This window comes from Plectropomus leopardus, chromosome 11, assembly GCF_008729295.1.
Source record: "Plectropomus leopardus isolate mb chromosome 11, YSFRI_Pleo_2.0, whole genome shotgun sequence".
Classification (NCBI taxonomy): Eukaryota; Metazoa; Chordata; class Actinopteri; order Perciformes; family Serranidae; genus Plectropomus; species Plectropomus leopardus.
The window spans coordinates 8,485,967-8,511,885 of NC_056473.1; the positions used below are offsets into that span (position 1 = coordinate 8,485,967).

General features: G+C 38.1%; 1 protein-coding gene across 1 annotated transcript; it reads left to right on the forward strand.

Moving 5' to 3' along the window:
* The first annotated feature begins 318 nt into the window (after positions 1-318).
* On the forward strand, positions 319-24,882 carry LOC121950144 (solute carrier organic anion transporter family member 1C1-like). Its single transcript, XM_042496062.1, has 15 exons — positions 319-530; positions 7,027-7,194; positions 12,755-12,896; positions 15,180-15,312; positions 15,536-15,657; positions 16,000-16,146; positions 16,938-17,036; positions 17,687-17,935; positions 18,878-19,042; positions 19,680-19,875; positions 20,129-20,294; positions 21,173-21,357; positions 22,419-22,483; positions 22,874-22,991; positions 24,573-24,882. Exons 2-15 carry the CDS (start codon positions 7,096-7,098, stop codon positions 24,796-24,798), a joined length of 2,112 nt encoding a protein of 703 aa, XP_042351996.1. The 5' UTR covers positions 319-530; positions 7,027-7,095; the 3' UTR covers positions 24,799-24,882.
* Positions 24,883-25,919: the final 1,037 nt, after the last annotated feature.

Here is a 25,919-nt window from a genome sequence, read left to right on the forward strand (position 1 = left end):
ATCCTCAAAAGCTGTGAACACTTCCTACTGTGGGAGGCAGTGGGGGGGGGGGGTTATCATGTTATCTATGCATGTGGTCTTGTCTGAGCCAAATGATACAGCGTCTATGGTAAAATAATGCCTCAACATGCTGCAGGTCTAATAGATTAATTATTCATAGTGGAAATTTGAATTCCTGTTGAGGGTCTGCCGACACACTGCAGATGTTTTCAATATCATTTCACCGCTTAAAGCTTATCGGAGCTGAGTGAAAAGGTCGGATATGTTCTGGCAAGTAGTTTTCGCAGCTCTCTTTATTATCGCGTCACGTGTGCAGCTCTGCGAGCACGCTGCTCAGTATCCACCCTGTCGCTTCCACTGAGACACACTGTTCTCCGCTGCAGACGAGCGTCTGCACTATGAGCAGGTGATTTTATTACAACCAGAGGCTCATTCTGTGAAACAACAGGATTATTCCGCCTCAGTTTTTTTTATTTTGAAATTAGAAGTTAGAGAGGACGTCAAGAGGACGGGCTGCAGCTTGGAGTTGGGTAAGTATCATGATGTTCTTATTAGTCAACATTTTCTGACAATGAAAATCATGTGCTTAATGTTTCTTGGACATTTAGACTCCTTTCAAGACTAGAATTAAGTGAAGTTGCAGTGATATGATTTGAGATATATTCAACTGAGAGACAAAAACTGTCTCAGTGTCAGTAGCTAGGTGTGTTCCCATCCACCTGTGGTTGTGTGCATTTGTCTGCCACACACACACAAAAAAGAAAAAATCGGGGAAAAAAACCCCAAAAATATTACTAAGAGGTTTTGACACATGGCAGATGTTGGAAAGTTGGTGTCTCGATAACAGAAAAATGCGAAAAGTGCAGTGAAAGAAACCTTGGTGAACAAAGTATGACGTACATGGAGGCACGTGACAAAAACGTTGACGAAGGTGAAGAGACAAAACATGGCGGCAGACGGAACTCTATGAAACCTTATGAAACAAACAAATGGTAGGCACAAATTTAATTTTTTTTAATCCTTTTTGTTGTTGTTCGTTTGACTGAGGCAACTTCAATGACTTTATCTCGGCGCCCTCTTTTTTGCCATGTTTTATTTGGTTTTAATGTTTTTTTGGACAGTTTTGTGTGTATATATAATATTAATGTGGGGCTACTGTTATTTCTTAAATGAAAAAAAGTTTTTAGATGCATAAAAATGATTATTATTCATTTAAAATTATGATACTTTTTGCAAAGGTCTAAATTCAAACCTCACTTCCATGCTAGATAAATGTATATTCAAATATATTGTAAGACTATAGGCTACCTTTAGCAAAACAAAACAGAAGCAAAAAAGCTGCTAAACCATAAGATTGTGCTCCCAGTTATTTTTTTCCATTGAAGTCTCTACTATTGTTGATCCCTGGCATGCTTTGTGTTATCTTATTTCACTTTTCCATGTTTATCTCTTCATCTGCCATTATGTGTGTGTGTGTATGTGTTTTGTTTAAAGTTAAATAGTTTGCATATTACACAAAGAAGAAAAAATTCTATTTAAACTTTTTTTTTGCATTAAAAAATGTTGTAATTAACACCACCAACTGTTTATTTCCCAAGAGCCATCTCCTAATATTCGCATAACAGTAGTAAATGAAACAGTGCTTTTTTTAAAAAAACAAAAAAAAAAAAAGATTTTATTTGGTCTTTTTTTAAAATATAGACCTACATTGTTAATATTTTTAAAAATTATTTCACTCTGTACATTTGGATCAAAGACTGTATATAAAGATGAACAGCACAATTCAACTTCCTCCCTCTGTACAAAAATAAAGCCAAAACATTCCACATATGGCTGCTGACATCCTGTGCTGGTAAATCTGCACAATGGCTGTATGAAGAGACCTGGATACAACATTGGCAGCAGGGTGCCACTCATTTCTTTAAGACTTGTTGAGAAGTGCATTAAGTTAAAATGGCTCAACTGCAGCATATAAAATTTACCTGCATGAGTGGTGCTGCTTCTGCATCATTGGGCCCATAAAGCAATCGCACAAGAGACTCACGGCAGCCGAGCACAGCCGAGCAGCCAACTTCTGGTTTGGCGCTTCACTAGCTTAAATTGGGATCAAATTATTTAAACTTGCGTCTCTTTTGGACTTTCCAAATGTACTAGACTAAATGGATTAAATCCTGATAGTGAAATGAGACTTTTGGTGGGGGTCATAACGTTTAGAAAAATCAACTCATCCATTCATTTCACTCATTTATAGGCGCCTTTTTCCCAATGTAAGTCTATGGGAAAAAGTCTTTTTGGGCCCAGTGGCGGACCATGGAAATTGCAGTACTGCTGTTACCACTACGAATGTTGGCATCAAAGCCTGGCGCACTTCTTGGGGGCCTGATCTGCACAGTAATGATTTCCGTGGTATGGAGGTACCATCTACACACTCGTCTAACTAATGAGCAGCGGCATTAATGGAGAGCACACTGACTGGCACACAGAGCTGTCGATCACAGTGTCAGACCCCCCTTTTTTAAAGCATCCAATAACTAATTAAGATCAGTCTTATCAGAAAATGAACACTTGAGCATGCAGCAGCATGAAAAGATCTACCTAAAAATAATTATTTTGAGTGTACTTTGAGATTTTAGTTTGGCTCATGTCCCAAACGCTAACATGGAGGGTGCAGGGTTTTTGACCTTTACTGCAGCCAGCCACCAGTTGGAAATTGAGATGTTTTGCCTTCACTTTTAGGGAACTGCCTTGTTGTCTCCTCTTTATTTATTACACAGTCTGTGTTTTGGATGGAAACCTGGCTGCGAAGCATTAACTCTGCATCAGTGATGTGCAGTGTACGCAGCATCCACAGATGCTTAACTGGTTACTCATTATGCATTGATTAATTTACCTGAGTGCATGGAGTATCACCCATAATTCAACAAGATCACGTGATTATGTTTGAACTCAGCACCAGTTTACCCCCATTTCCTGGTGTATTAAACATCAGAGTTTGTTTGATAGTAACCTTTAGTCTTTATCCATTGGTTTCAAAGGGTTTTGCCATCTAAGAGATACAGATTTGCCTTCGTGCACCTCAGTGATTTGAAGTGCAAAGGCGATTCTCTACAACAGCCAAGCACATATGAAATACTACAGAGACTCTTTATCAGGAAGCCAGTCAGTGCCTGTAAACAACAATTATTCACTTAAACAGGGTATTGAAAGTCGGAAATTAAAATGATCAGTCATCGACAGCTTCTTTTTTTTGTGCTATGGAGTGAGTGCTTTTGACTTTTATGCTACTCTTTGGTAATGGCTGCAGCAGACATGCAGGCAGTGGCACAGAGTAAGACACAGTTTGCACTGTGTTTCTCTTTTGCCTATAAGTTGTGAATTTAGAGCTCACGACAACTTAGTACGATACAGTCTCTGGCTTTTGTTTGATATTTAATGTCAGCAAAAAGTTGTTGCGCGTGCCAATCCGCCATTAGCGCTGTCAGCTTGTTTACTACAATACATGAATGCTGCTGTCACATTGAACATCGAATATTGGTATTTGACGAGCAAATCTGAGTCGACTGATATATTTGATGATGAGTTGGATACAGCTCTAGTATTTTACAGAGGAAGAGAGAGGAGACGGTCTGCTTAGAAGTGGTGAATTTACAGCGCACAGCAACTTAATTCAGTACAGTCTCTGGCTTTTGTTTGATATGTTTTTGTTAGCTACGTTAATGCTGCTGTCATGCTGAACATCCTGTTGAGCCCGTTCAAACTTTAAAATTTTGTATGGAACACAAAACGTATCGTTGAATATTGATACTGAATAGCCAAATCCGATTTGACTGGCATAGTTCAGAGTTAGGTACAGCCCTAAAAATGTAGCACAACTTCTAATAGAATGAAATAATGAAGTGATGACACTTCATTTCCAAACTTTCATAACAATGTTCTGCAAAAACACTTCTTGGCCTATTCTCAACTTCATAACTCAGTAACAGAAGGGGAGATATTTGGTCAGATGGTGACACTGATCTCGGGTGTCTATCTTGAAACTGTGCTGATTGTATAGATCTTCTGTGCTGCCGCGTTTAAGATGTGAAGCATTCTCGTTTTAGAATATGTAGCTCTTCGCAGTAACATCCATATTTAAAGCATTTCCTACTTTGATGGCTACAAGACTGAAGACAGATATGAATGTAAACTGTATCTGCAGTTTGAGGAGAAGTCTGTGGAGGCATAAAACTGTGAGGAGAAAATTCTAATTTTAAACATGAAGTACTATGTATATGGTAACTTCTATAAGTTTAACAACAATTATTTCAAGGCCGTGCCCAAGAGTGCATGATGTTGTGAAGAAAAGAGGAGCTGCTCATTATTTGGTATTCTAGGAATGCATTTTATTCACCTTGAACACTGTGTTGAGATGAGTGGGATTTATATGCACCTTAAACTCCCTCCTGTGTGGACTTGAATAGGTAATATTGTCTGGATCGCACAGTGGCTGAGGAGAGGAGGCAGTTTAATTGTGCATACAGAATGTAGCCCTTTACCAGCCTCTCTTGGAGCAAGCCCCTCAGTCAGATACAAGCTTCAAAACAAACTGATGAAATATTTTGACTGTCTTGTGTGAAATATTTGGCTCACAGTCTTTGCATGTGGGATGCAGGTCATTATTGTATACAGTCTTGTTGTGCCAGAATACCGCTCTACTGAATGTCTTTTGGTTTGATGAGCACGAAAGCCTTCATGTCGTTAGCTGCAGCTACATTTCTTTCTAGTTCAAAGCTGTACTGTGGTTTGGTGTAAGGAGGAGGGGGGATCCATAGGGAGTTTCATGTCACTGAATAAACAGTCTGGTTTTTAAACAGTGTCACAGTTTTGCTCCCGGCACGGCTCTGCTCTCTCCATGTATATCCCTGTTTCTCTCTGTCATTATGTCATCATTCACAACCAGACTAAACAACCTTCATGCAAAACTCAGATATCACTCATGCTGATGCTCATGTTGTATGTTGTTTGCTCTTTATTTTAGGTGTTCGATTTGTCCAAATTATTTTTCAGATTGACATTCAAAATATTGTGACGTTTTCCATCTGTTTGAATTTTTCCTGTTAGCTGTCACATTATTGGTCACGTCATAAATGGGAACATTACCATGGCATAAAAAAAATCCAGTTGCCAAAAGTAAGAGACATTCGCCAGATTTAGTAAAACTTCTGAGGGAAACCTGCCCGACCTGTCTGACTGACACAAAATCCATTCGTTACAGCTCCTCAGCTCTTTGCATATTTTTCTGTCACTCATCAATGAGTTTGATGATTCCTCTTAAAGTTAACCTTCACCATTTGAAAAAAAGTTCTTAAATATCAACAATTCCTTTGAGGGGATTATTATCACAACTAGATGAAAGAATATTTTGTAAAAAAAAATAGAGTTTCCTCTCTGGTATGAAAAAGACCTTTTACTGTATTAACTAAGTTGCCTATTGCCGTCCCTCAGTGTATTGTGTGCTGTACATGTAGGCATAACTGATCCATATGTCGCATGTGGTGTAAAAACAGTCAAAAGTCACGAATTATCATGACATCCATGTAACCTCGAGTAGGAACACTGCACACTTTTAACATCATGGAGTTATCCACAATCATGTCACTGATGTTTAAGAAAATGTAATGTTTCAACTCTTCTGCTTGGCCGTGCTTTAAATTATATATCCATTCTATTTTGAAAGCTAAAACCTTAAAGGTCCAGTGTGTAGGATTTAAATCTAGTGCAATAGGGGAGTGTGTAATCTACAACTAGAACTTTAGCACTCGCACATTAAAGTCCAGACGAAGCTGTTGTTGTCAATGACTTGTTGTCATGTTTTTGTTTTTTCTTTTTTGTGCCCTGTCTATTTTGTTGCCATGGAGCAATTAAGTGTTTGTATGTTACAATGAAGCAACACATCAGGGACAAATAAAGTATAATCAATAATCAATAGAGTTCTCAATCTAAAACCGTGCTCAGTGGCTCCCAACGTTTCCCATAGCAAAAAAGAAATATGATATTCGTAACTATGATTTCATTAGTTTATAATCCCCTGAATGTTCACGTTTTCACTATCTTAGAATGAGCCGTTTATGTCTACATAAGGAGTGGTTCCTCTTCCTAGAACAGACAAACCAAATGTATTTTTGCATTGATGCATCAGCCACTGTAGTTGTCCAACATGCTTGGCACACAGAAAAGTTTCGGCTTGCAACCTGACCACTAGATGCCACTAAATCCCACTCACTAGACCTTAAAAATGTTAAACAGTTTTCAGAATATATCAGATTTGCCCCACAAGCAGAATTTCAGCAGTGAAGAAAACAGCTAATCCAATCTAATCCTATCCAAATGTATTCATAAAGCACATTCAAAAACAACAGCAGTTGACCAAAGTGCTACACAATCAAAAAATAGCAAAAAACATAAAAACAATAGAGGAAAACACGAAGACCAGACCACAAAAAACAACACAGACACAATAAAGATAATACAGAAAGACAAAGAGCAGTTAAAAAAAACAGAAGGACTATAAAATAGAAAGGCAGTGCTCATAGTGAGTAAAAGCCAGAGAATAAAAATAGGTTTTTAAAGCAGGATTTAAAAACAGGCAGTGAAGGGGCCAGCCTTACATGTAGAGCCAACTCTGGATAATTGCATCGCCTTCTTTTTTAAGACACAGGGTAAAGTGCGGACGTTTGACAGTGCTGGAATCGATTGAAGGCTAGTCATTTATCCTTGCTTTTACTGTTTTATGCTCGACCATACACATCAGGCCTGTAGTATCTGCTGACAATGCACAGATGAGATTGACACTGAAGTTGCCTTTATGTTTTTTGTTGTCCTTTGTTTTGTTTTGTTTTTTTTAACATTTTAGTTCAAGAAATATGCTATTCCTAACTCACAGAACTATGATGGCTGTAAATAACAGTGCTGTTCAAAATGGGTACAATAATCGATGTTGAGCAAAATTGGCTTGACAGATTTCTAAATCCTGATTCCTCTAAACAGATGTGAGCGAGGACAGCCAGAGTGAATCATCTAAAGAGAAACCTCAGCTCAGGCAAAGTACAGGCAGCCATGAAGAAAATGGACGGCACAGCCACGGGCAGCTGGACTCTAGACAGCAACCCTACCTCCTCCTCCTCAGAGAAGAACTCCTGCCACCCCAGTCTGAAGGTACTGTACTCACTCTTCCCTTCCTTTGAACTGCAAGCCATATATCATTTGTCACAGTTCCTGAACATAATATAGTTTTTACTCAACTGAGATGTCTTGAATTTGGGTCTTTTGCGCACCTGTTTAGTCAAAACTTGGGCGTATGATAATGATGAAAAAATCTGATGAAATATGAAGAAATGTGAGGGGAAAAGTGGCTGGAAGTGGACAGTACAAAACTCCCAATATTTTAGAAAAATTGCATGGACATATCAAACTGGGAAATACCCTAATATTCAGGCTTGTGATTTTTTTTTTCTTTTACCATGCAAAAATCCAGTTTTTCCAGTTACACAGGCCACTGGAGACAGTATTATATACTAAACCAGAGAACAGTCATGAGAACATGTGTGGTGTGGTTCAGTCTGGAAGAGCATAGGGTTCACATGCCTGTCATTTGAGTGGCCTGGAGGAAGGCGCACACAAATCTCTGCATTGACTGCAGGATCACATGTTTGTAAGGCAGGCAGAGTGCATTATGTTGGTGAATGTATCCTCTTGTGTGTGTGTGTGAATATTGTAAAAAGCTATGGCTGTCTGCTTTTCTGCTCCGCTGAGTTATTTCAAAAAAAGATGTTTTACAGATGACTAGCTGAATAAGACCACTTTAGGCGTCCTCTGTGTCTGTTGGTGCAAAACCATGAATGTGTGATCACCTACTGAAAGTTTGAGTTGAGCGAGCTGCATTTTTCTGCCCGGCCCAGTTGACTAGGTATTAAGTCAATGGGAAAAATTCATTAAACAAAGTTTGTGCTTGGGCAAAAGAGGTGAGAATGGATGGTCTGTGCCTCTTTATTGGATTAGGAAGCACACTGGACAGAAATGAAAAAGCTGCTTAGGGAAATACTTGGGCAACTACATGCAGCAATAATAAGGAATTCCAGTCATGCCGCCTTTTTGTCCATGTGTGTTTTCCTTCGATGTCGAGTAATCTTACCATGATCTTCTAAGTGATGTGCTTTGATACAACATGCACTTCTAGAAAAAAAGGCTTGTCGACTCCGTGTAGCACGTGCTAAAAAAAACCAGGAAAATTCTGCATGAATAGCCCACGTTTGTATTCTACATATTGCATGACTTCACATGCAAATATTGTGAGATACAGCCTGTGACATGCTGTTTTTATTCTCATTGAACGATCTTTCTGGTTCTGTTTCCAATTGAACCATGTGGAGATTTTAAATACAGAAAGTTAAAGTAAGCAATCAATATATGTTTAATATTATCAGAGAGAATTACATTTTTTCAGAACAAGACTGCTGGTATTTTGCCACAGAGGAAAGCATGATATTTGATTTTAAGAAAAGTTGCAGAACTGTATACTTAAGAGTTATAGGAGCAGTGTGCAGCATGGAGGGTCTATTGATGGAAGTGGAATAAAGTATTCATAAGTGTGTTTTCATTAGTTTAGAATCACCTGAAACAAAGAATCGTGGTGTTTCTGTAACTGTAAAATGAGCCCTTGTTTTTTTTTACCTAAATAGGGTGCAGGTCCATGGCAGGGTCTGCTATGTAGCCCAGAACGGACAAACCAACTTCCTTTAAAGAAGTAAAATATCAGATCAGTGACATTTATATCGTGATATATTAAATTTAATGAATTAGTGACTAGGGTTGCAAAAGAATGAGATTTTCACAGAATCTGTCGCAAAAAGTATCATGGTATTGCACAGTTACTATTATCACTTACACTGACCCTTAAAGATGTGAAAACAGGAGTTTTTTGGGGGGAGTTGAACAAAAGCTTTATTGCAATTGAAAGTTACAACCATTTTGTATAAGTAAAAGTCATACAGGCAGTGGAGTGGGAAAGGAGATTTGCATGCTCATGAGATTGTCTTTTTGGTTGCATTTTTTTTCAATACTGTAGACAAGCAACTGTACATAGTATGACACCTGCCTCACAGTTAGTACAAATTCAGTGCAAAACACACACACACACACACGCACACTAGTGTGTGAAAAAAACAAAAACAGTACTACAATAAAACCAGGAACTGAGGAAACACTACCATAAGTGAGGAAACATCAGAGGCAGTGTAAAACCTATAAATAGAAAGATAAAAAATAAATAGATAAATAAATAAAATAATAATAGCAATAAAATAAATAGATATGTAGATAAAATTCTCAAATTGCAAATAAAAGGTAAATGAAAGGATAACAGCCCAAAGTAAAATAACAATAAATGTGTTAAAAATAATAAAATGATAGCGAAAGTAGTAAAACTGTGTAACAGACTAGAATATATCAATAAATAGTCAATAGATAAATAAAGTGCAATTAAAAGCCAAAGTAAAGTTAAATTTAAAGCCAAACTAAAAAGGTAGGTCTTGAATTTGCCTTAAAAAATATCAACCCCCTCTGTGATCTAAAATAATATTCCTCACACACTTCACTATCCCATATTTCAAAAAGTTGGGAAGGTTCCTTTGAATTATTGTGTCTGGCATACTGCCAACACCGTGATGCTGGTGAAAGGTTTTTAGATCCTCAAGTCAACATCATTAATGCAGTCATATGAGACCCATCGTGCCTCAGCATTCCAGCGGAAGCATTATATCCACTTATATTCTGTGGTATGAATGGTAATTATGCACTTGACATTAGAGCGAAGCCTGCCCTTACATCGAGAGAATCGGCTGCAGACCACCCATGTTGTTGCCATAGCTCCACTGGTCCCTCGTAGCTCCTCACACACTTGACACTTTCTTCTCATCCCTCCCTGTATTAATGCTGCTGAGAAAGTGAGACATTGTGAGAAAAAATGCTGTGATTGTTTATTAAATTTGGCAGATTTATGTCCATGTATTGCGCACTGCAACGTAATGGACACTGATGCTTCATCATAAACTACTGAGCTGTTGAATTAATGCTGAGAGAGAAAAAACAATACACACTTATTTACCCACTTCCTTCTCTGTTTTTAAGATTCTTGCTCAGCTTAACTCTGATTGGACGAGGTTTGGGTAAACACAAATGGGGTCACAGTTCACATGACCTAAACTTTAAGTTCACTGTAAAATCCAATCTGTGTGCAACGTACATGGTAGCACTGCTGCAGGATTTTGGGTCACTGGGATTTCCATAAGCAGACTGGTTTTTGAGCCACTCTAAAAGACTGATAAGCCAGGCTTTCAGGTTCATTAATCATGTTATTCAGGGTATATTTAGCTATTAATGCATGTGGTATGCCCAGAGGAATAATACTTCACCATTGATTTACTTTGTGTTTACACTTTGAGTGATGACCTGAAAAGATAACAGCTTTTTTCAGTGAATGGCACCAACCACATATGTCCATTACTGCAGCTGATAATGCCCAATTACTGTTGATGTTTTGAAATTTATTTGTGAATTGTCCTGTAAAGTTTGGTACACATTTTAAGATCTTGTTTGGGGTGATGTATCTTTTAAAATAGGTAAATAATAGTAACACCATTATTGTGAAAAACAGTTATCTATGAAGTCATAGTTGCTTTTCCAATGTCATCATGTCAGGATGATTTTGTCTGGGGAACATTCAGAGTGTTTTGGGCTCCAGCTTGAAATCTGACAAGCTAATTATGCTCATCTTATTTCATGACATTTTTCTATAGACAGAGAATGTGAAAAATAGAGAAACTAAAAAATGATGTGAGAACCAGTGGACAATGGATATGAAATCAGACACATATCAGAACGGTTAGTTGAAGCTGTCAGCCTGTGGTCTTCCTCCACCTCATTACATGTATTCTGAGTGAAAGCCTATTGTCAAAATGAAAGAAAAAATATTTCAGAGTTAAAGATGAATTTGACTGATACAGTGTTTCCAACAGAATAAGAGTCTGTGTTTGCCGGTAGCTGTCATTGTTTTCTGTTGTGTGTGTGTGTGTGTTAGTGTGTTTGTGTGTGTGTGTGTGTCCTTTTTATCGCATGTGTCCCCTCTCAAAATTCAGGCAAAATTCCCCCTGAGCTTTTTTTTCTCTCAGGAGCAGTTTGAGGAGTTTGTGTTGCGGTGTGGATAATTGATCAGTCAATCCGGTCAGAGCTGATCAGATGGACGGATGAAAGGAGCAGCTGCTGCAGAGGCGAGAGAATGCAAACTTTTATGGCCGTGACTCACCGAGGTCGTCTGTAATTGTGACTGCCACTTGGACAGCTAAAGCTAGTATGCCAGTTAGCTCATCAACAACACATTCCAGTATATTTACTGTGAGCCAGTGAACAACAACACGAACCATCAGGAGTTGCTTCTGTTAAGAGCTCATTATATATCAAGTTTGTTTTGGTCCCACTCCTTCTTAACTTTAGCCGTTTGTTTCCATTTTTCACCTCCGTATCTCTTCTCGTGCGCTGAGCTGAATGGCCAATCAGAGTAATTTCACTCTTTAAAGAGCTCTATAGCCTCCACCGCTCTTTTAACATGCTGAGTCCGCTGAAAAAAAAGCCAACAAGGGCCAGTGGTGCAGGACACACTGCAGTGACGAGGACCGTGGGCTTGTGCCGACATTCAGCTTGATGTGTGAAGTCCTTTTAGACCTACAGCATTTAATAATTGTTACTGTCACTGCGCCTGGTATTATTCTGCTGCTCCGTCTGTGCCCAGAGTTAAAGTTCTCAATGGGCCGAAAATTACAACCAGAGTCAAACTAACCCATGTGAGTTTAAGCCCGGACCTGTCCCAACTGAGATTTTCACATAAATTACCCAACCCGTCAGGCTCAGGTTGGGAATGACAACTCTACTCAGAGTACAGTGCGTAGCAGAATAGCATTTATATTCCAGTAGCTCTACTTATGAACAGTCCAGCTCAAAAATATAAAATCAATACGTGGCAGCAGATGTTTTGATCGTGGCGGGCTGCCACAAATAAATTAATGTGTGGTAAACCCTGTGATAGGATTATTTTAAATAAAAGTGTTCAGGTTTTATAAAGATATTGCGATTATTGTTTTTTTTTTTTTTGGTCACGATAATCGTTCAGTAAAAATCTGATATTGTGCCCTACATTACAAGAATAATACATTTAGTTTAACTGAAAAAAATAGAAAGACATGAGTATACATGTGTGTTTCCCTTCCAAGCTCGGGCTGTTTTCATCTCTAAGAGTGCAGGCTGTGGTTACTCTCACCTGTTTCCAATTATGCTGCATGTCAGCCGCTCTGTCGGCTTACGGCACAGAGGATGAGTCTGTGTCCTGGTGGGTTTGGCTTTTCTAATCCATCTTTTGTTGCTGACTGTTTGTGTCCACAGGTGGCTCAGCTCAATATACTCTCTGGCCCAGGCTTTAATAGCCACCTTTACAAATGTGTGTCTGCACTGCAAATTCATACACTCACTCAGAGAAATACACGCTCAAAGTCACAAGCTAGTGCTCAGTTCTATGTACATTTTATATGTACGTTGTTTTATTTTAGTTATAAAGTCTTTATATTCCCTTTTCAGTCCTGACTTTGGAGTGCGACTCTTACTTTTCACATTTTCTTTCCACTCTTGTTTTGAGATTTTTGCTGTCTCTTTTCTTTCTGTATCTCTGTAGATGTTCCTTGCAGCCTTGTCCTTTGCCTACTTTGCCAAGGCTTTATCTGGCAGCTACATGAAAAGCACAATTACACAACTAGAAAGGCGATTTGACATCCCCAGTTATCTGATCGGCATCATAGACGGGAGCTTTGAAATAGGTGAGTTTTCGATTCCTTCTTTGTCAATGTGTCCCTCTGTTTATTGGCAAAACAGTTCTGAAGCATTTAGATGCTAATGTAAGTAAGCCCTGAATATGTCCTCAGCATGCCAGAGAGCTTGACACTATGGCACTTATGCATCCCCCTTTGAGCTTTGAATACTCACAATGATTGTGTACCTAATTGAATACTAATAAGCAAAAAATCCTTTGAAGGTTACTGCATGTGAGCTTGGAATAGAGGGATTTTGTGATGATTTGTGTGGTTACACAACAGACTGGGGACATGACATATAAAACTCTCAGTTTAGGCCTTAGATGAATTTGAATTTTCACACTCACTTTGATCAAAAGCTACACAGATGTCTGGTAGGCTGTTGGAGCTGTAAATTAAATGCATTTCATGAAAAAGCTGTGGACTGTTTGTCATATAGCCTTGCGGTTAAAGCAAATCACACTGTATTTGTCTGAATTTGAAGACCTGCCTCCTGTTTTTATATGTCTTAAAGGTAGAGGTCCTGCTGCATGTCTGCTTAATTAAACAATAGTATATATCCAAAATCAGGGTTACAAGAGATTACATCTTACAACATGTGTAACATGTGTCTTGATTAATTCTGATATTTAAAATATTATTTAGATGTTCTTAGATACCATAAAAACTTAGATAGTGGACAGGGCCTTTATCCGATAGAGGTGGGTTTTTTTCCCCCTAATTCCACCTGTATGATGGAAATCACTGTGATGTCCCGCGAACAACAACTGGCAATTGATATAAATTACATAGATATATAAAATAGGCAAACTTGTTTGTCATTTTCAGCCTTTACTTTAACATGTAAAGATCTATAGATAAAAACTGGTGGTCCAACCTGTCTGAAACTTCTGCCATGCTCATTTTACGTACTTTGTTGCTTTGCTAGCGTCTTTCATCAACCAAATCTAACAGCATGGAAGCTAAGCAGTGAGCTGCTGTGGACAGGAGGAGCTGCAAAACGTATTTTCACCATTTATGAAGACCAACCTGGAAATCAATTTAAGTTTAACAAGTTCCGAACCCAATTATGTTCCATCATAATGATGGATTTCTTCTCTAAATGCACTCATAAATCACTAGCAAAAAAAAAAAAAAATTAATAGGATACTTTTTTTTCCGGCTATTCCAATGCACAAAGAATCTTAACTCATATAAATGAATAAGTTATGCTTTAAAAGACGTTTCATGTGAATAGATCTTAATTTTGTCATTGTGACTCAATAAATAAAAACAAAAATTGAACGTGTCATTAATTTCTGAAGTGTCTCCTGAAAATAGTATGTGGAAAACCTCCAGAGGTGAATATTCTGTCAACAATAATGAATAAGATACTAAAGAAGCTTGTTGTATCATTAGAAAATCAAATCTGGACAGTATTTCCTCGTATAAACTTTATTTCTCCTATTCATTTTTTGGTGACGTTCAGATCCACTGCCCCTTTCCAATGGATGAATATTTTTGAAAAAAAATCCTGAATAAAAGCTGTAAATCATTTATATGATTTTTTAACATAAATAATGTAACATCCAATGTTTACTTTAAAAGCTGTTTCTTTCCACAAATTATGTATTTGAACTACATGAATAATAGACCTCCAAAGTACCATGCGCCTGCTCCTTTCATCACAGTTGGCAATGCTTGTTAAAAAAGGGGGCGTGGCTCCACGGCAGATCACTTTAGGTGACGTGGAACACTGTGATTGGCTTACAGACATCCCATTAAATAAGTCTGTACATTTGGGTGGAGTTGATTGACAGTTATCATGGCTCTAGACATCCTAGAAAAGTTATGTCCACTTGAATGAACAGGGGATTTGAATAGGTTAAGTGTACAAAATATTCAGAATATTTACACCACTTTACCTTACCCACTAACAGATCCAGACAATATTAGACCAGCAACTCTAAACTCCATTTTCTAAAATGACAGTTTTTGTCATTGGAGTCTATCGGCTCTGAGATAACAGCTTCAGTGTCTGACAGCAAGGTAAAGCAGTGCAAATATTCCAAGTAAAGCCTACATTCTAACTGACATTGTATTTTTATAGGTGGGCCTTTTTTAAGGTGTCTAAAAACTAGCCAGTGGAGGCAGCATTTGCCATTTTATGTACATGAAGCAGGGTTTTCTACCTGGACATTTTTCTAAATAAACATTGGGATTTTGTCTTTACTTAAATACTCTCAACAGCAGTTCCTGTATGTTATGCCTTTGTCTCCGTCTCCTTTCCTGATCATCTCAAATTTGTAGGGAATTTGTTGGTGATTGCCTTTGTGAGCTATTTTGGGGCCAAACTCCACCGACCCAAGATCATAGCAATGGGATGCGTCTTGATGTCTTTTGGGACCTTCTTGATCGCCATGCCTCATTTCATCATTGGCCAGTAGGCAGAGTTTCATGTCTGTATGCATGCATTGCAGTTTGCAAATTCTGTCCATGTGTTTCTTTTTATTTAAGTCTCGAAGCACCATGAACACAAAGTAGAGAGAGTATTCTTTGCACTTTGAAAATGATGTGTCTTTGTGCTTCACATTGTGAGTATCTAACGATACCTGATGCTTTCTCCCTTCCCTTGTTTAACAGTCACATTGGTATTTTGTACGCAGCTATAAGATCGAAACATCAGTTAGATGGTCAGTGAATTCAACCAATAACTTCTCTCCATGTCCAGCAAGCTCACCTGAGTCCACCAGGGCAGGTGACAGACCCTCTATACTGCCCTCTAGAGGTAAGATGAGGAGTAGTGTACCCATAAAAAAAGCGTTGCTTATTTCTTTTTTACAATTTGTGAATATGGTCATTCTTTTTACCAACACTATTTTCTGTATTGTTTGTTCCGTCTTGGAACCAACATGTGTCTGTTTTATATAACATACATACATACAAAAGACATTTACGGACAGCCAGAAAATTTAAACAATTGCAGTAAACTAGTTACTTTGACATAGTCGTAATATAGAACACAGAAATAAAGACAGTGCGTGCAAAGAATTCATTTAATTTTGTCAATTTTGAAGTTCAGTTTGAATAATAAATTATCTAATTTTTCCTATTTTACTTTGAACTGTAGGCTGTGAGCGAGAGTCCAGTGTTTCAATGTGGATCTATGTGTTTCTGGGAAACGTCCTGCGAGGGATCGGAGAGACTCCAGTCCAGCCTCTGGGAATCTCCTATATTGATGACTATGCACAGTCAGAGAATGCTGCCCTCTATATTGGTAATGCACATCACTCACAGGCTTTGTTAGTGACTTTGCATTGCCATTGTTTTTCATTTAGGAAGTGGATTCTCTTTACAGTTGTATAGTTGAATAAACAGGTTCTATAGCCAGGCAACCAAGAATTATTATTATTATATTTTTTTTTCATATGTATTGGCAGGTATATGTACTTGGGATTAACGGGGAGTAGGTGATTCTAAAAATGTACTTAAATTGACTATTATTCAGTGGAATAAGGGCTGGGCATTATATCGATAATACATTAATCAGTATTGTGATAATTTTGTTTTTCTCCATATTGCCCAGCCATTAATGGAAATACCAAATAAATTCATCTTAAAAATCAGAACCTTTGCTTAAATTGAGATGTAACATAGAGTTTTATGTTTGTTTAAGGGCTGGGTGAAATGTAGAAAATGAAATGTCACAATATTTTGGTCTAAATACCTCGATATGCATATTGCAATTATATTGTAATGTTGACTATTGGTACTTTGACAAAATATAAACAAAATGAGATTTTTGATAAATAATCAGTAATTTGGATATGATGACTAACTATAAAGGCAAAAGAACGGCTAGAAGAGTCTGGTAAGATTAAAATGATATCGCTGTATGCAGCCTTTAAACCAGGAAGACAGCACTTATGATATTTGGATATCTGAAATCTAAAATGGTATTCAGTCTCATTATTAAACTGATATAATATTGACATATTGCCCAGCCATTGTGTGTATGTCATTAGGTGTTGAATGCAGTTAAACACATTCATTTGTTGTTTATGTTAGGATGTGTTCAAACCATATCAATTATCGGTCCTGTCTTTGGGTACCTGCTGGGGTCTCTTTGTGCTAAGATCTACGTTGACATCGGCTATGTGGACATGGGTGAGTAAGTTTTCATCTGACTCATAAACTATAATTTATTACATAACATGTTTTGCTTTGTAAATTTTTGTTGCAGATTATCACGTATTCACACTTTAGAATTCACACTCCTGTGTGGATAGTTGGATTTATGAATTTGTTGTTGTACACAATGGTGTTGAAGCTGTGCAGCTTCCAACACACCCGCCAAGAGGAAATGAATTAGAGGAGGGTAAATTCTGAGAAACACTTTGAAGTGTGTCGTAAATACAAGTCAGGAGGCATCTCCTCATTTTCTGAAATGTCGCTTTAAACATTTGCCACAGCCCTAAATTGTAAACAGACACTTCAACCCATAATCAAAAATACATACTTTTCCTCTTACTTGTAGTGCCATATTTCTAGATTGTTTTGATGTGTGTGACAGAGTGCTGGAGATATCAGCCATAGAGGTGTCTACCTCCTCTCAAATATAATGGAACTAAATGGCACTCAGCCTGGTTATGTTGACTTTGTGGTGAACTAAGAGTCTGTAAAGGTACTTTGAAACTGACTCTATATATATATTGTACTCAAAAATTAAATGAAACCTTACCTATAGTAAATGAGAAGCAGATTAAAGAAAAAAAAAGTCCACTTACTGTAGCAGTAAGGTTCTCATATCTTCGCAGAGACGGTGACGATTACCCCTGGTGATGCCCGCTGGGTGGGTGCGTGGTGGCTGGGCTACCTTATCGCCGGTACCATCACCCTCATGTCTGCGGTTCCTTTCTGGTTCCTGCCTAAATCGCTGCCCATGCCCGTGGATAAACACGATACCAGCTGCACTCCAGAGCAAACCAGGTTTATCAAAGATTCCCCAACCATGGAGCACAAGTTCAGACCTGAGGAGCCGGCTAATTTACATCGGATGGCCAAAGGTATGATTGCAGTCACTTCAGCATGTTGGAAAGAAAATTTGATTGTTGAGTAATTGTGTCATAATCTTCATGCATTCCAGAGAATCATAAAAACTTTGACTTTTCTCATATGACTACTTCCTTTATTAACCCTCAGTATTCTTACATTTCTACTGCAACTGACCTTTATGCCTCACAGCCCTTTGTTCTTCTGACCACAATATCTCAGGAATGCTTTAAAGGAATTTGGCATAAACTTGGACTCAGTGATGACCTGATTAGATTTTGAGGGTCAAAGGTCAAGGTCACTGTGACCCTGCATCTGTCTCAGTCTCATGAATGCAATACCTCAAGATTTTCCATAAATTTGGCATAAACATCTGCTTGGATTCACAGATGAACTGATAAGAAAATGTTCAAAGGTCTAGGTCACCATGACCTCACAAAACAAGTTTTTGACTGTGGCTCAAGAATTCATACACTAATTACAACAAAAGAAATTCATACAAATGTATTATAGATAAAAATGATAACGTGATGACATTTTATATCTAAAATGTCAAAGGCTAAAGTCTCTGTTCCCTCATAATGTTTTTCCAAAACACTCTTGAGTTAATGGGTAAAATACATATCTTTGAAATCATAGCTCATACAGAACAGGTGCAGTGAAGCCTCTGACTCTGGGAAGGACAAATGATGCTGATAAAAGACAGGTGTGACAGAAAACATGCGGGAAACAAATGACAGGAAGAAAAACCAGACATAACACATGAGGAGTGATTGTACAACATGTGCAACATGAAACAAGGAAAAAAATTAACAGAAAACCCTAAAACAAAGTCCACACAATAACAGAATATAAACAAAGACCCAAGGTTGTGTCGTTTGAAACATGTTTGTTAAATTCTGAAAAGATTGAGAGAAACATAATAAACACTGGTTTTTGTAAACTTTCCCATGCAGAGTTTCTGCCCACGTTGAAGAGCCTCCTTGGAAATCCTGTGTACATCACTTTTCTATGCGTGACCATCATTCAATTCAACTCTCTCATCGGGATGGTCACCTACAAACCCAAATACATCGAGCAACACTACGGCCAGTCAGCCTCAAAGGCCAACTTTCTTATGGGTAAGCAGACTGTTTTCACAATTCCCAATGTTTACCTTGTTTGGGTGATTTTTGTCTGGTCATTTTGTCTTTTGTAGATGAGTTATAAGCTTGTTCAAAGCTTGTGCTGCTTCACTGTGAAAGGAAAAGAATTTAAGGATGCAAAGTGATGTGAGCTGGATGGTCATCATAAGAGTTTCCCGAGCCAGCTTTTGATGAATATTTTATGCTCCAACTCCCACATCCCTCTTAAGTAAACGCTGCAGCTTCCAAACGACAGGCAGGTTTACTGAAATTGTTGGACACTGTGAAATGGCAGTTTGGCATATATTCTAAAAAGTACACAGATTAATTAGACTAGTCATGAGGTCAACGTGATTGAATTGGAGACAGCGTAATAACAGCTCCTCCTCCAAATGACAGAATGAGTGAAGAGGTTGTTGTATGAGGCATTTCTTATCCTCTCTACCATAATTTTCATCTCTCTCGACATGTCTTCCGTACACTTTACATGAAATATGGATCAAACTACTTTCTTATGAAGAGTGCTCTGGCTTTGATCCACCTCTCAGGGAGCGACGTTGTTGCCTGATGTTGCGCTTTTACGTTGTTTCCTGATCATCTAAATAATCCGTTTGTATTTTGCGGTTCGGCTTAGGAACCATCAACATCCCGGCTGTGGCCCTCGGGATGTTCTCTGGAGGCGTTGTCATGAAGAAGTACAAGCTGGGTATCATGGGAGCAGCTAAATTTGCCTTTGGGACCTCATTGCTGGGATACTTCCTGTCACTCTTTTTCTTAGCCATGGGCTGTGAGAACTCCAAGGTGGCAGGCATCACAGTCTCATACACCGGGTATGTGATGTCTGGATACATCTCTCTGAGGTCTTAGTGGAAGAGGTAACATTCAGTACAAAGGAGCTCGGTTTGGATTCAGAGAAACTCTACAAGTAATCAGTACAGCTACCACACTTTCCAAAGTTCCTTTTGTAGTGTGTTGCCTTTCTTTGTCCCTGTCTTCATATTTCATGCCATGGCTTCTTATTTGATCCATTTTTCATAGGAGCCGTCAATAATATATGCACATTCTTCGTGTTGTCCCACGCAGAGTGGAAGGCTTGTCTTATCAGGAGCAGTCTCTCGCCTCCGACTGTAATTCGGGCTGCTTGTGCTCAAGAAAGGAGTGGGACCCAGTGTGCGGAGAGAACGGGATTACCTATGTGTCCCCCTGCTTGGCTGGATGCACCTCGTCCACTGGCTCTGGTAGAAATATGGTCAGACACCGCTGACTTCATGACACATCCACATTTCTCAGTATAACTGCGTATTAACACACCTTAAAGGAATCCTTCGCCCACAAAATTATTACTTTTGTATCAGTTACTCACCCCGTGTTATGCAAGATTTGTGGGGGAAAAAAAGGTTTCTCACACACCTTCATGGTGAGCAAACAATCCAAAAAAGGAGAAAATTCTTAAAGTGATTGGCAGTCGCATTTAACAACAGCAAAACTACATCAAAACCTCAGTTAGAAAATTCTTGCACAACTTGCACAGCTATCCAGTGGTATGATCACTGCTTCCCAAACACAATTGTTTTTGCAAAAACCTTATTATTGAAAACACTTTTGCATACAAATCGCACCTTACCAAGCACATGCGCTTTAACTCTGCTGGTGCTTTCCGTTAGGTAGAGTTCAAACACACACCTGCTGGGGCCCACAACGTGTCCATGCCTGAGACTGTTTATGTAAAAGTGTTTTAAACTGTAATGTTTTAGCAGAAATCATTGTGTTTGGGAAGTACTGAGCATACAACAGGATAAATAATGATAACAGAGACTTGGTTTGTACTGCAGGAGTTGTGTGAGAGTTTGTAAATGGATGTTTTGATAGAGTTTTGCTGTTGAACGTAGCCCCCGTTTACTTCAATTCATCAAGAAATTTCTCCTTCTTCGTTCACTCTGGAGACTAGCTAACATGATATGAGTAACTGATATACAAATGGTCGTTATGTGGTTTAGGTGTATGTTTTAAAGCTAAATCATATAAAGCCCATTATTGCTGATGCTTGCAGAGTATGGTATTAAAGTTGTAATGGCATGACAATTTACCCACAGGACATGTCATTTATTGACTTTTCGTCTTTGTCAGGTGTTTGACAATTGCAGGTGTGTAGCGCTGGCTGACACCCAACCAGGCAACCTGACGGCCACCCTGGGCCAGTGTCCACGCGGAGATAGCTGTGACAAAATCTTCCCTTACTTCCTGGCTCTGTCTGTCCTCAGCTCGTTCATCATCTCTCTGGGGGGAACACCTGGCTTCATGCTGCTTGTCAGGTCAGTCGATAAACCCCCACGAGGAATCACTGGATTCACTCCACATCCAGACGATTGTTGGAGCTCTACATCATGTTTTCATTCTTGGACAGATTACACTTCCTGCTGTTATCAGAGAATTACATCTGTTACATATGACTCAGTATCAGTTATTTCATGAATAACTAAAACTATCAGAAATTTGAAGTTTGCACTAAAGTGTTTTTTACCTGTCTTACCTTAAAGCATCATGAAATTCTCAATTGTAAAATGAAAAAGTTTGTCTTCTAAAGAAAAAAAATGCTAATTATTTTCTTTATGTGTAACATTGTTTAAAAGTTACATCTCCTTTAAAGGGACAGTTCACCCCAAAGTCAAAAATACATATTTTTCTTCTTACCTGTAGTGCTTTTTTTATCAGTCTAGATTGTTATGGTGTGAGTAACTGAGTGTTGAAGACATCAGTCATAGAGATGTCTGCCTTCTCTCAAATATAATATATAATATAATACAAATAATATGTGGTGCTTAAAGCGTATTAAAATAAATTTGAAAAACTAAACAGCAAAGACTCTTTCCAGAAATCATGAACCAGTTATTCAAGATAATCCACATGTTCCAGCACCATACAAAAGAAAGCATCTCCTGCTACCTCATCTAGCACCACTAAGCCTGCTAATGTTACAGCTCAACCAACGTTTACATCTCACACTGTCGCGAGCCTCTCACTCATAGGTAGATGCATGCTCCCTTCTGCGCAGTGATATACTTGCCAGGTGTAGTTTGGAAGAAAGAAAATAGTTCCTTCGTGAATCTGCTCCCACCAAGGTCTGTCTTGAGTATCCGGGTCATGATTTCTGGAGTTTCTGGAGCTTTTCAAATTCATTTTTTGGCACTTTGAGCACCACAAGCTGAGTGCCATCTAGTTACATTATATTGCAGAGAAGGCTGACCGATGTGGCCGATATCTCTAACACTACTACTCCCCACTTGCACCAAAACAGTTTATATTGATAGATAGCCCTACAGATGAGACAAAAAATGTGATCTGTCTCTTTACCACCTCGTTCTTGTCTCTGTAGGTGCATTAAACCTGAGCTAAAATCCCTCGCTCTTGGAATCTACACACTGGCCACTCGCACCCTCGGTGAGAACTAATTTTGGTATTCTGTACATTACTGTCTAGTTGGTGTGAATGTCAAATACACAGAAATCTCCGCAGAGCTGACATTTAGTATGCTTTATGTTAGAGTGAGCAACTAATGTAATATAATTTTAGCGAATAACTAAAATAATGTCTGTTTGCGTGTGTATGGAAACAAATTATGACTTAGAATTAATCATTAGATATTTCTAAGAATGTTCCTCCAATCCTTTTCGAGTATTTTGGGCATATTGTAATGATTATGTGTACAACAATAACAATAAATATATTTTGTCCTCTGATAACATTTTAAAATGATGGATTTCTCATCTCGAAGCAACCCCCAAAGTGATCTTTGTTTGAAGTATCAACTTATTTTAAATTTCACAACAGCTGGGATACCTGCCCCGATATACTTTGGAGCCATTATAGACACAACCTGCCTCAGATGGGGAAACAAGATGTGTGGAGGACGAGGAGCATGCAGAATATATAACACCTCAGCATACAGGTAATTTGATCAGGAGGGCTTTTGTTATATAGCACTGTATTTAATATTTAACTCTAGAGTTCACTTTGAAACAAGACAAACAACTACGCTAGCTGCCTTTTGAGGCTGCAGTGCTTATTATCAACATTATGAGATGCATGAATATGAAGGCATATCACTTCGAATGACTGCAAGTAGAATATTTTAGCTTGCTAGAGCAATACTGCAGCCTGAGAGGAGAAAACCCTGTTGTGTGCGTGTGCAGAATCTGAACAACTACTGTCAATTCTCTCCTGCTCTCGAGTTTCACCTGCTCGCTCACCGTTTTTTTTTTTCTTCTTTTTGACAGTAAGCAGGCGGATCCAGTCGCCATAGTATCCCTAAATAAATGAGGTTAGCTCTTATGTGAGGTGTTTCCACTGCCATTTCTCAGGAAGCATAGGGCAAAGTGTTGGTTTCAGGTTTCTCCTACTGTCTTTGATGGTTATCTTGCGTCTTTCTTGTCACAGTCTGCCGTCTAAAGCAAAACGACATGGACTAAACTAAAAACAAGTAAAAGGGATTTTTTTTATTTTTCAAGTTAATTCTTGCAAAGCTTCTAAGATAACAAAAATTAAGAAATATTTAAAGACCTCTAAAATGCATGGGTAAATTATGTCTAATAAGAATAAATCAGGCATTGCTTTTATATTATATTATATATTTTTTGTTATTCTTTTTTTGGCCCTGTTTGTTTCATGCTTATGTATGAGTTCTTAAACAGCCACTTTTTAAATGTGATTCTTTGTGTTAGCCTATATGTTTCTCTAGAAAATGAATGTAACACTTAAGATCAAAAAGGATGAAAACCAGCAGACAGCAGTGTGTAGTTGCCTCTTTTAGTGTGGCTTTTTTTTAAAATTCCATTCAAGTCAAAAGAGGTTAAACAAGCATAAAACTGGCTATTATTTATCAGAATATTCGAACAGTCCACAATAACAGCAGTATATGAATAATTGAAAAAATGCCATGCTATGACAGGGGTTTGTTTTTTTCCACCAAAATATTCATTATTAGCGAGTGTAAACATAATCTTAATCAAAAGTAACAAATTTTCATTTTTACTGTAGTACTGTATGTGGTTTGTCTCTATCATGTTGCCGTAGATGGCAGGCGCCATTGCACATGTGCTTTCAGGCAGTTCCTTCTGTTCTTGCCCAGATACAAAGCAGATGGCCAATCAAAAAAGATGGCAAGCTAACCAATTATTTAGGGATACTATGGTGACTGGGTTCCCCCACCTACTGTCAAAAAACCCCCCAAAAAAACACGCATAAGCCAGCAGGTGAAACATCACTGCAGGTAGGGGTTAGGTAGATTTCTTGGTCATTGACAGTAGTTGTTCAGATTCTTAGTGCGCTCAAAACATGGTTTTCTCCCCTCAGGCTACAATATTGCTATTATTGGTAGTGACATGCCTTTATGGATTACAAATAGAGACAGTATTTCTATTATTAGACCCTAACCATTACAATAATATGGTATTATGCATAAGTTTACCACTTTGTAGTTTGACTCTTTACCAGTTAGTCTCCTAACAGCGTTTCTTTCTTTTCTGTGCAGGATGGTGTACCTGGGCCTGACACTGGGCTTGAGGACATTCTCCTTCTTCCTTTGTATTTCAGGCTTTGCTCTACTTAAAAGACATATTAAGAGGGAGGAGAAAAATGCTCTGACCAATGGGAGTGCAGAGTTGGAGTCACTAAAGAAAGAGGAGAACAGCTCCATACACTGTGAACAGTTTATACTGGCCTTGGACTGCAATCCTGACAGAGAGACTCGCTTGTGAGCTTCAGCAAAACCTCCTCTGACTCGGCTCCATGGAGCTCCTCACATTGGTATAGAGGAGCCCACACAGTGGACACTTTCTCATAGCGCACAGAGTACATATTTGTACAGGATTCGTGTAGATGATGAGTCTTTTTGAAAAGAAAACATGCTTTTTCTTAAATGTATAAAATGTATGTGTTTGTGTTTTTCATGAGTGGAAGACTTTTGTAGAAAAAAAAGAATGCAATTGTGCTGTATTTTCTATGTTGGTCTTCATTTTTATGATTAAACTTGATAAAAATTATTCTTTTGGATTAAGGTGCCTGTATAAGATGGTTAACAGGGTTCCTGCGAATCCTGAAAAAGACTTTAAAGTCATTGAATTTCTTAATCTAAAAATAATGCCTTAATTGTTATGAAAATATTTAAATCAATTTGTCAAAAGTCTTAAAAATGCTTTAAAATTTGTTTTTTTTCTGTTGTTGCTTTGCAAAATCACAAAATAATTTGTAAAAACTAATTGTTTAATAATTTACAGAATATTTCTCACATTACCATCATGCAAATAAGGGGGAATCAACAACACATGTATCACATCAAATAAATGTTTGGGTTTTTTTGCTTTGTTTTTCCCGAGGCAAACCAAATAGATACTTTTAGGATAATATATATTTTCCATGAGTTCCACTCTTAAAGGTTTGTAAAAAAACAGCAACAGTATTTTTAAGAAGATCACCCAACATTTTAACTTCAAAAACATCACGTTGATTTTGCCTTCAGCATTTTGACAAAATTGTTCCTGACCCTAAATGATTAATTTGTGTTTGTGTTTTTGTTTTCTTAAATTTACATCATTTAACAATTGGTCTTAAATTTCATTCAGAGTGGCACTTCAAAGTCTTAAAATTAACTTATCTTAAGCTGTAGAAACCCTGGTTAAAACCAGTTATGTAAGTCATGTCATTTCATTTTAGTTAAAAAAGAGAAATGGCCATAAAGAAGCTCTGTGGCCTGCTTTTGTACGTGCAGGAGTTGTGAATGTGTCTTCTTCACACTGAGGAAAAGTGTTTTCTGTGTAAGAAAAAATAAGATTAACAAGCAGAACAAAGCTGGAGGCCACACAGGAGCAGCTGCCTGTAG